The 12,040-nt window shown below is 40.9% G+C and overlaps 1 protein-coding gene across 4 annotated transcripts in view; it reads right to left on the bottom strand.

Annotated features, from left to right (window-relative positions):
• The window catches only part of ANO1 (anoctamin 1), a 166,334-nt gene that overhangs the window by 17,934 nt on the left and 136,360 nt on the right, over positions 1-12,040 (bottom strand). For all 4 annotated transcript variants that reach the window (XM_019519443.1, XM_019519440.1, XM_019519441.1 and 1 more), the window contains 7 exons: positions 10,334-10,535; positions 8,739-8,850; positions 8,127-8,184; positions 7,923-8,023; positions 7,254-7,399; positions 5,410-5,562; positions 1,033-1,085 (listed from right to left, as the gene is read on the bottom strand). In XM_019519443.1, coding sequence (XP_019374988.1) covers positions 1,033-1,085; positions 5,410-5,562; positions 7,254-7,399; positions 7,923-8,023; positions 8,127-8,184; positions 8,739-8,850; positions 10,334-10,535 — 825 coding nt within the window. The remainder of the gene's footprint in view (positions 1-1,032; positions 1,086-5,409; positions 5,563-7,253; positions 7,400-7,922; positions 8,024-8,126; positions 8,185-8,738; positions 8,851-10,333; positions 10,536-12,040) is intronic.

Below are 12,040 nucleotides of genomic sequence, written 5' to 3' on the forward strand. Positions count from 1 at the left end.
GGTGAAACAAGCTAATTTCTAGTCACACAATATAGGAGGCTAAGAACAGAAGTGAGAAATAATCTTTTCCTTTGACTTCAGTATAAGAATCTTCAGAAGAATCAAAATGACCCAAAGCATGCTGGTCTTAAAACACTGAAATTAGCCTTGCGTGTCTTCTATGGGGCCTGAGTTTGCTGTCCCATTGTTTTCTGTAGTGCAGTATTGAATCTTAAAATCATAGACCAGGGGTGGGCAACACTTTCCAGTGGTGGGCCAGAATCACTCAGCTCAGGTCAAAGGCCAGCTGGGGCTATGATACAGCTACCACCCCTTCTCCCAGACACCACTTCTCTGTGCCACCCAGCTGCAATGCGACATGGATGAAGCACTTGGCTGCAATGCAGTGCAGCACAGAATGGGTAAAATCCCCTGCTTCTGCATATCCCCAAAGCCCCAAGTCCATGAGCTCGATGCAATGGCTCTGCAGGCCAGATCAAAGCCATAGGCTGTAGGTTGCTGACCCCTGACAAATAACAACTCACATCATGAAAACAGAATCAAATTAAGAGCCACATTCTTAGCTAGCAATAATTGAATTCTATGGAGCTAAACTGATTTACATGATTTGAGGATCTGGCCCAAAAAGCTTACAGGGGAAATTTGGTTTTATAACAAGAATTTTAAAAAAAGTGGTCAAAGAGAGTGAGTTTCAAAATGTCAAGAAATCAGGAAGAAAGAAATTTAAGATCAGCAGTACTTTTTTATTTGCCTGAATGGCAGAAGTATGCAGTCAAACTGCTTCTTTATTGTTATCCTTGGCATTACTACTGCCTGTTATACCTTTGTTTAATTCTGTATTTTTTTATAATGCATAAGCAATATGTGATACACTGTAATGATATAAAACCAAATGGTGGACTTAATTCTCTTGTCCCTGTGATAGTTACTAAACTAGGTAACTCCACTGACTTGATTAGGTTTAAGTTAGAATAAAACCAATGTAACAGAATGGGGAATCAGGTACTGCATTTTTTGTATGGAACTACTTACATTTATTATTACAGCAAGCTTTCCTATACCTCTGAGGATATTATACCAGATTCCTGAGGGAAGGACAAACATGGTATTAAACATTTTCAGGCTGTTAAAGAAAGCACTGGTAATTGAAAACGTAGCATCTCTCACTAGTCTCATGATTCTAGAAAACTATGCTTGCTTGCATTTGCATTTTTTAGAAAAAGTTCAGTTTGTAATAAGCCTTATTTCAAACAGTTGGGGTTCAAAAAGAGCCTAAAGTTTGATTCCAACATCCATATTGGGACATGTGCCTCATTTTAAAGAGTTCTGAGCCAACAGCTCCTGTTGGGAGAAGGCAAAGTCAGGGTATAGTAAGATGGACAGCAGTGGGACTGGGCACATAAAGGAAAGATGATAACTTCTTATCTGTTTGATCCAAATCATTCTCTATGGGAAGGAGAAAACTCACGAAGAGGAACTGGAATTTCCACAGAAATCCCTTTATAGACCTGATCAAGTGACCAAACCTTATTGCATCTGCCAAAGGCCAGAGCTGCCCACAAAGAATTCTTACTTCTTCAGGGGCCTTAGTACCCAAGCTCCAAAGGATCCAGTCTGAGTGCATCTACAGTGTGCTTTACTGCAGTTAACTAATTAGCTCTGCAGTAAAGCGATACACTCTACATGTGTGCCAGTATTAGGGCGCAGCAAACTAAATAACTCTGCCATAGGATAGTATCAATTGGGACAGAGTCACTTATGGCAGAGTCATTAAGTGGGATCAAACACCTGTCTAGATGATGACCCTCGGGTGCAAATTGCTTTTGGTCATCCCAGCCAACCAGGGGGCAGACCCCTGGCTCCTGCCAGCCCCTGTGCTGCCCGATGCCACCAACTGGAGCCTGGGACTGACCTCCTGTTCCCCCTGCTAGCTCAGAACTGCTCTGCCCTGGCTCAGATTGCATGGGTAGATGCTGCACCTGGGAGCAGTGTACTCTCGCTCAACCAGCTCCAGTGTTTATTCCATTGTGTTAATTGCATGTGTAGATGCACCCTCTGTTCCTTTTTGTTCTTTTGTCCTGTTTTCTCCTTCTCTTTGGCCTACTATATCCAGAAACTCCCAATGGTTTTGAAGCATGGAGTCTGGCACGCAAAAAGATAATACTGAATATATGTTAATTCCATAGCTGCCCCTAACTGGTTGATCTTTTTTCACCTTCCTCTCAGCAAACCAGTCTCATGGCTACTTTCTACATCCTGTTTCCTAAATTTAACAAAGGGATTTTTGCAGTGTTTAAAGTACACACCAGTTTAGTATATGTGATCATCTATTTCAACAGTGCTCAGCCCTGTGACTGGTACAGCCTACAGCCTCTTACTAATAACAGTTTTAAAAAAATTCTCTAGCACAAGCAACTGAAGGTTCTGTATACATTCTGTGTTGATAAGTGAAGTCCACTGGGATATGAATTGGTATATGAGCTCCTTTGGCTTTTTGTTAAACTCATCTTTGGCATTCTATAGGGGGTGTATATACTGGCTTATAGTGAACTTACTGCATATACAATTGTCTTGGGACTAAATACTATGAGCCTGATCCATCTAGTCCACCTATTAGGTACATAAAGGGATTTTTGTGGGCCCATTCCACCCTGTTTGAGATTATAAGACACAGTTAATAAAAACTGTATATGTCCTCCTCCTGCTCTCTGTTTTTTTTCACTTAATCTTACTGGTACAATGATGGTGAGTTACAAAAATAAACCTCTTACTGTTTTTTCGGAGACTTATGCAGGGTGGAATAGGATCCCACTTAGGCACCTAATAGAGAGGATGTGGCTCTCTGTAACTTGGATAAATCGTACTGAGACCTAACAAATGCAAGGTCAACTCTAGCTTTCCCAGCTCATACTTCCAGGTCATACTTCCTACTTGTTCTGAATTCAGCCTTTGTTAGTAATAGTATAGCACAGCAGTGACTTGCATCATATTATGACTAAGCAAATGCATGTTTGCATGTTTCTCACAGAACTGCAAGCAATTCAGACACAAGGGGCCTTATTCTGCATCAGTCTAAAGGCTAAATCCCAGGCTGCTTGCTCTGTGCTTGGTTAAGGGCTTAACATGTACAAAACTGGCTCTGCAACTTCAGATTCTCAGGCTGGTGGCTGTTACATATATCTGGTTACATCTGACCCCGAAGAGCCATTTCAGCAGTTAGAGATACACAGAACAGCACAGAAATGTTATATAAGCCTATATCTCTCAAGGGTTTCCCCCGGCTGAGAGAGTCCTTTGCTTGCCAAGTAAATTATTTTTAAAGTTGCTTTCAATCGTATTTATTTATGTGCTGTCCTTCCCAATAAAGGCAGCTTACTGAAAAGAGTAAAATAACAAAAACAAAGGAACAAGAAAACAAAAGAAGAGAAAACTTATAAAAGCCATTAGAGTATTAAAATAACCTATAGATAAGGATCTACTGAATTTGTGGTTTTGTGGATTTCATGGAAACTGCAAAATCTGGGATTGTTTGCAAAATCAATAACAACAAAAACTTAATTAAAATAAAATGCTGGCTCCCCAGCGGGAGCCAACAGTCCTCACTGCTAGGAGGGAAAGATGCCGACTAGCGGAGTGGCACGAAGGGCAACAGGCAAGATGGCAGCTGCCCCCTCATCCCTCCTCCCCCCCTGGGGCCTCTCTGTCAATCAGTGCCAAGGGATGGGGCTGCATGAAGGGCATCCAGCCATCAAGATGGCAGCTGCCCCCTTGTCCCTCCTTCCCTTCAGGCCTCTCTGCCAATCAGTGCTGAGGGGTGGGGTCACCGTAAAATACCTGCAAAATCAGCTCTGCGTGCTGCACGTGGTCTGCGAAAAACCCTTTGGACACACTGCATGCAAGCTTGTGACGCAGCGCCAGGCACTTTTTAAGACAGCCTGGTGCTGTATTGCATGCATTTGTATAAATGGCAAAATGCACGTCAGTGCTGAGAAAATGGTGGTGGGGACTTTCAAAGCTGGGGGTGACTGCCAAGAATGACCTCCCATGTGTCCTCACCAAACAAACTTGGTGTATTAATGGTACTTGCAGGAGGCTGCTCTTGGGTGACCTTGGGGATCACAGTGGGGCATAAGGGAAAACACAGTCCCTTAGGTATGTAGGGGCAGGCATTAGGGCTTTATAGGTGAAAATCAGCAAATTTATCATGCCAGAAAACTACTGAGAAGCTGTGCATTATCTGGAGCACTGGAATTATATGCTCTGGTGACCACTGCTTCTATACCACTGAGAACGCACAGCATAATTCAAATCGACTGGGCCTGGGATTTTTGACCCTAATCCAACAGGAAATTTGTTATGAATTTCACTGAGAGCCAAATCAAGCCCTTGATCATTGCCAGTAACTGAGCATGACCTCTGTTGGCTAGGACATCTAGTCTGATAATTCCAGTCTGATAGTTGGTGGTCTGCTGCAACCAGACGTCTCCTAAAGTATCCCAGTAAGATTGGGCCAGGGACTCGCAAAAACAAAACTAAAAAGACATGAGGTAATGGCAGAAAAAAAGAGAGAAAGTATGACAATTGTCCTTTAATATTGTGCTTAATACCTAAGCACAATGGGGAACGTGCAGAAATCATCTGCCTGCCGTGCCCCAATACTGGACAACACACTGGATAATAACTAACAGTAGATTTCTTTGCTCACAATCACTGCCACCATAATCTGAACACCTCCGTTTATGAGCTTTTTACTTATATGTTTCTGATACTCCAATTAACTGGCAGCCAGGGAAAGCAGCTTCATGAATACATTCATTCTTAAAAGCAAAGCCACCTCCTAGCTCTTCTGCAATGCCAGAGGTTTTTCTGGCAAGAGAACCAGTATGAGGCTACTGGTCAATGATAGGGAATGGTTCCAGCCAGTGGAGCACTGCTGTTTCTAGTTTTAAGTGTCCCAGTATTCATGCTGGCTAGGAAGGAACTGGCTAAAGCTACATTCAGAGAACGTTCCAGCAGCCACTCACTCCCCCTTTTCTTGCCTTGTGTTTCTCTTTGGCCCACAGTTTGAGGAACTATAATATTTAATGTAGAACTTTTGCTTCCACAAGAAACTTGCATTATCAGAAATTATTGACATGGAATGTCATACTGGGTATCTTACCATTGCATTGATCATTCTTGATCTGTAAAGTAATGTTTTTATACTAAAATATTTGTTTCCATCTGAAACCTCTTATCTTAAAAATAAGTGATAATTCACAGCTGGGTTATATTAAAATATTTTCTACTATTCTATAAAAGCCTTTCTGCTAATGAAGCCAGCTCAACATAAAATAATCTGTCATCAATTAAGAGAAAAATAAATGAGTTAAAGTATCTCACAATTAAGCTATTTGGTAATGCACTTACCTATATCTTTTGCTCGAACTGCAACTGGTCTCCTAAGTTCTGTGACAAATTTCTTTGCATCTAGTCGTATTTCAATAATGTTGTTCAACAATGCAAACAAAGGGGCCAGTGGGAAGGATGCAACAAACAAGGTTACAAACCCAAACTGGATAACTGAAAAGAGAGACAATGTCATTGGCAGTGACTTGTATTTATGAACTGTGCTTTGGTGTGTTACAGTATAATAGGGCCATTCCCCAAAGATTTCCATGTTCCCAAACAAAAAGGAGGTTGAGCTGTTCCTCACAAACACATTTCTATATGGGAGCTGATTAACTGATAATTCACCTGTGAATAAAAATGAATTAGTCCCTGCTCTGACAATTTCTGCTTCCTTGGCTGGGCAAGGTGGTCAGACAGTTGCTTGAAAGCCTGAGGATTCTTCTGACATGGTGTGATTCTCTGGTGATGAAGAATGGGCAGAGCCACCTCCAAGCCTGCTCCCCTGTGAATAGGAGGCATGGCAGAAGCAGAAGTCAGTCATGTTGAGATCCAGCCTGGGGTGCACTATACTTTATTTGATCTATGACATGTGGAGTGGTCCAAAGAATAAAGGACTGCAAAGGACCCCTTGAATTCAGAGTCCAGACCCCTGCAATCTCTTGCAACCAGGTCATACTTCCTATTACATAGACTAATCAAGCTCTATCTTGAAACTGTTTAAGTGTTTTGCTCTCACTTCTTCTCTTGGAAAACTGTTCCAGAACTTTAATCTCCTCAGTTGGTTTAATGAAAAAGCTCTTATTTCTCGTCAGTATTTACCCACCTGAGGCATTTATAGAAACCAGCCATGTCTCATATCAGCCTTCATTCTACTACCCTAAGGAAGATGAGTCCTTTTAGTCTCCTTTCATTAAAAAAAAGACTCTCCATTCCCACAATTATCTTCATAGCCTTTTTTTGCAGTTACTCCACTTTGCATTCTTCTTTCAAAATAGTATATAATATTCCAGATGGTTTTACCAGTGCCCTTGAATAAGAACATCAGTGCTTTTCTACCACTGCTTGAAATACTTTGCTTGATATATTCTAAGATCATATATTAAGATAGAGACCAGGGCCATCAGCTGTTACCACAAACACATGGTATAGGACAGATGTGTCAGACATATGCCCTGTGGGCTGGATCCAACCTACAGAGCCATTCCATCTAGTTTACCAGGCTACCAGTGAGCTACCTAAAGTTGAAAATGTGGCTAGGCTGGGGAGTGGCATGTAGCAGTATTCAAGGGTCCCAGGCTGTTGGGCATGGCTGCTGGCAGTAAGGGGACAAGTAAGCACTGGCTGACAAACCCCTGTTTGCCGTGAGGCCATTTGGCTCACTCCTCTGCCCTCCCCAACACTGCCAGACCCCCCAGACTCCTGCCATCATCACTGCTTTTCCCCCAGGTCTCCAACGTTGCTGCTGCTATTGCAGTCACTGGCCTCACGAGTCTAGCCCGGGAAGAACCCTGCAGTCTGGATCTGGCCTAGGGCTCAAGGTCTGGGATGACTTAGACACTCCTGGTATAAGAGATACAATCCAGCACTCTTCTGTTCTAGCTGATTTGGAGAAGTTTCTTAGCTGCTCAGGCTGACCATTGTGAGGCAGTTCTGTGCATATGTACAGATTACTATGTTATATGTGGAAAATCATTTTAGCTCCTTATAACAGCCAACAATGCCTTATTAAATCTACTGCTCTGGAGGACATTTTTATAAAATGGGTTAACATGACTCATGTCCCTATCAAAGAACATGGTTCACCATCCTTTTTAATTATACCTACTGAAGTTTAGATTTAAATTACTTTAAAGCTCACTCACTCATTTCCATGTATTCTGGAGTAAGTCCAGCAAAAGGCTCCAAGTTGTGGTCCACTTCATAGCGCTGCTTTTTTTTCACGTGCTCCTCATGATCTAAAGAACTCTGACGTTTTGATTTCACATATCTTATAAATTTCTTCATTTTTCTGAGGGGAACAAAATGATCACTTGAGTGGGTTGGTTTTTTTTTGTTGTTTTCCATTTAAGAGGCCTATAATTTGGATGGCTCAGGAGTTACAGCTAACTTTATGCTAATGGACACAAAAACTTTACATCATTAGTTTTCATAGCTTTGTAAAAAAAAGTGTTTAAAAGCTAATTGTAAATACAAACTTCAAGCTAACAGCAAACACAGAAACAATGGGGATCAGCTATAGCCAAATCTACATACTCAGCAATAAATAGTAGAAAATGAATAGATCCTTTAATACTTTTCAGAGAACCATGGGTGTTAAAAAAACAAAAAAGGATTGGTTGTTATGAGGACTCTGAAAGTGCTATAGAAGATAAAAGATACAGTGTATTTACAAAAGAACAGGAATGGCCTTGCTATAAAATTTTCTTGCATGCAAGTGACAAACTGAAATAAACCAGATATTTGCATCAAGAAGCCTTGATATATCTTTTACATATGGTTCAAAATGAATGTAAAACCACTGTCTTACTTACGGGATGCCAATCTCAAACAGATTGTTCTGAATGAGCTGTTTGCCCAACATAATAATGCTCAGCTGAATACATAACTCCATTAAGCAACCGCCAGGGGCACACTAAAACAGAGAAAGGAAAACGAGTCAGCACTTCTGCTAAACCCCCTGCTTGAGAATTTGCTTGTCATTTTTGATTAGCTGTCAGCATGCAACATGCAATTACCTCTTCCATTCGAAAAGAATGAAAAATGTAGACATAGTCTCCAGGACGTCCAACAAATCTAGGACAGTTTGGAAACACTAGTAAGAATTTATTTATTTATTCCCTCAATACACTTGGCATGCAGTCTTTTACATGAAATTGCTAAACTTTTGAACAGGAATTACAAATATATGGAATTGTTAATAATCTGTCCTGACACACAAAAATGCAAAGAAGAAAATTTTACTTAGTTATGTTTGGAAAAACTTTCTTTTCATTTTAAATTTAAATGCTGACTTTGTTGAGGTGGTAAAGATTTTTTACTGAGTCTTCTTTATACATCCTAAATATTACAAATACATACCAAACTGCTGTTAAGGCACATCTTTCAAAGTAGAAACAAACCTTAGCTAACTTGAGGCAAACTGTCATGTACAAGAGGGAGGAAGAAGTCAATTAGATGGAACAAGGTTAGAAGAAAGGCACAGATAAATTCCACAGTTCATAAACTAGCTTTGGATGTCTGTAGAACTCCACTGGTAGCTGTGCACTCAGAAACAACCAGAATCTGGACCATTGCAAATAAGCTCAAATAAACTGTTGAGATTTTAAATAACTTTCTAAATAACTCACCGGCCCTTGAAGAAAGCAACATAGAAAATGGGAGTGTAAGCATTGACAAATTTCAGAAGGAAGGCTTTGAAGATCAGTCGCTCTTCAAAATTTTTGTCAGTTTTTGGGACCTCTGGAGCAAATAAGACACATGTAAAACAGTAAGTTACATTCCAAGTCATGAAGTATTCTAAAGTATTCATGAAGTGCTAATTATGTTTGAACTTTTGGAAAACTTCTTGTCATGCAATCCACTATCCTTTAAGGAAATATGTTGACATAAAGGCTCATAAACCTGGTTCAGCTGAAGCCAATGAAAAAAAACAAGCTACAGAGATCTCATTTCTGATCTCATTAATATTTACAAGATTTCTTTTTAATGTAAAAGAGTACAATACAGGCAGCCCTCGACTTACAATGTTTCGAGTTACTATGTTTCACACTTACAATGTTTATAAATTGACACCCGGTTTCAACTTTTTGACGTCAGTTTTGACTCTACAATGCTTGATCTGATGCCAAGCCACACCAGCGAACAAGTTTGCTACTTCACTCATCTCCCTGGAGAAAATCTGTCCAAACTTCCTTGGACACTTCTTTAAGAAAGCAGACAAGACTCCAGAAAAACCTGCAGCAAAGACTTCTGAGAAGACTCCAGCCAAGAGCCCTTCAAAAAGTCCAACCAAGAGCTCTTCAAAAAGTCCAACAAAGTCTCCTTAAAGAAGTCCTTCCAAATCAATAGAATTGCTATTTACAATATAAATACATTAATGTAGCTATATTACTCATCTATAATTGATTAAGTACAAAATTCTGGGTTATTTTTGGTGAAAATAAGATATCGGGCCTTGGTTCAGGAACCAATCCCCCATTTATAACATTGTTTCCTATGGGAAAATTGGTTCTGAGTTACGTTTTGGCTTAAGACATGGTTTTCAGGAACCAATTGTCGTAAGTCTGAGGACAGCCTGTAGTTGAGGACTGCCTTTAAATGATGTCAATGGGAATAGCTTCCATGTTTTTGAGGCCAGAACTCCACACTCTTTCAAGAAAAGCAGTGAAAGGAATTCATTAAGGACATGTGAACAGGATAAAAATGATTTGAGGACTCTACTTTAAAATTGTATGGAGTCAAAAGGCCCAGTCTGATAATTCTGTGCCTGGTATTTTCAGGAACCTTGTTTGCAGTGACAATATCCAAACCATTTCTGTCCATAAAATTAGTCCAGACCTGGTACAAGATTTCATCTGACAAGATTTCCTGTCTTCTGAACCTGATCTTCCTTGAAAATACTATACAATTTCTTTTCTACAGTGTTCTGGTCCTTCACACCTGTGGTGGTGGCTATTTTTGCACTTCTTTACTCCCAAAGGTGGTTGTGGGGACTGCTGCCCCAGTTTCTCCCCACTCAGTTATGCGACTGACCAAATAATTTAAAAGTGGAGATTATTTAATCCTGAACTGCTTTGTCATCTGTCATTAAAGAAAAACTATTTTGCATATTCTCCTTTTACTCACCTGTCTGAAGTTGGACAACAATACCAGGTAAATAGGTAGTTTTTATACCTATATAAAAAACTGCTCTAACAAAAATGATTTAAAGATTTGTACTTACCAATCTGAGTTAGCCATCTTGCTATGCAGCCATATACTTCATCCAGGATGATGATCACCACCAAATTAATGATTACTGCAGTTGCAGTGACAGTTACTCTAACGTTAGATCGGCCAGAAGGAGTTGAGCTAATGGCTAAGGCTGCTGCAGTGGAGATTCTATATATAATGACTCCAAATACGATAGCAAATGTCAGTCCAATCTGAAATTAAGTGATAGCATTACCATTTATAAAACATCCAATTCTAATTCATTTATATGAAGTGTCCCTCATGGGCTCTTTGGGCCAGATCCCAAGGCACTGTAGTCAATGTAAATGGAACAAAACCTTCCTTCCCACTAGTTTAATCATAAAAGCAATATGATTTTGTGGAGCTAATGCTACAAAACAGGGATGCTCAGGTCATATAGTCCCATTTGCTGGATGAATGATATGACACTAGTCTGCAGGCCGGATCCAGAACACAGGGCTTGTCTGCGGGTCGGATCTGGAGCATGGAGCTGTGTCATTTGACCTGCTAAGTTGGAATTTGGCAGCAACAATTTACTGTGGCTCCTAGAACCATGGCAGCTGCCACTTTTCCCAGAACCACACTTCCAGCTTTATCAGTAGCCCTGCATGCCAGATAGAATCATAGAACCATTGGACCAGAAGGAACCTGTAAGATCATCAAGTCCAGTCCCATTGTGGGCAGAAAGTTATTGGACTCAGACAAGTTTGACAAGGTGCCCGTCCAGCATCATCTTGAATACCTTCCAGGAGGGTGACTGGACCACCTCAGCTGAGAGTGTGTTCCAGGTTCTGGTGACCCTTACAGAGAAAGTTTTTTCTTATGTCTAGCCTGAATTTACCCTCTGTTAGTTTATATCCGTTAGTCCTTGTCCTCCCATGAGGTGCCTCCCTGAAGAGTTGCTCCCCTAGTTCTTGGTGCTCACCCCGATGTACTTGTAGGCAGCTATCAAGTTGCCTCTCAGCCTTCTCTTACTCAGGCTGAACAGGCCCAGTTCCTGGAGTCTTTCCTCATAGGGCTTACTCTCCATGCCCTTGACCATACACGTGGTTGTTCTTTGTACCCTCTCAAGATTTGTACCCTCTTGAGATAATGCAGCTCTGCACTCTAGATCTGACTGCAGGGTTCCCCCCAGGTTCAGAAACTGGGCAGCAGGACAAGCAAGGGCAGTGTTAATTGCTATGGCTTCAAGAGCTGCAGCAATTACTGTATGTATCTGAATACAAGATGAAGTTTTTTCCCCCCAGCCACCATGGGGGGGGGGGGCCAGAAGCTTCTCATTTTACATTCATGTACAAGGAAACCTCATTACATACACTGGCATTAAACTGGTGCCAAAAGTAGCCTATGTTCAGTAACAAAAACCAAACATGAAGTTGATTAAATGAAGCCAACACTGAACATGATTATAAAATACCTGGCCTATATTGGGCAAACATGCTGATGGAAACGTCCATTTTTTTTTTTTTTTGGTCCTTAAAAGAAACCCCCAAACAGGTGAGTGTTCCTTCCACAGGAAACCGGCACTGGTCCTGGAGGCACTGTAATATGAGGTCAGCACCAGGAGGGCCAGAGCCAGCCATGACACCCTCCCTTTGGTGCTAAAAATGTTAAATTTGATTGTAGCCAAAAATGCCAAGGTGCTGATGGGAACCTAATATAAGAACAGATTAGTGCATCCCATTTGAAGAAGACA

The sequence above is a fragment of the Gavialis gangeticus genome, unplaced genomic scaffold (genome assembly GCF_001723915.1).
Source record: "Gavialis gangeticus isolate Ggan-Ray unplaced genomic scaffold, GavGan_comp1, whole genome shotgun sequence".
Taxonomy (NCBI): domain Eukaryota; kingdom Metazoa; phylum Chordata; order Crocodylia; family Gavialidae; genus Gavialis; species Gavialis gangeticus.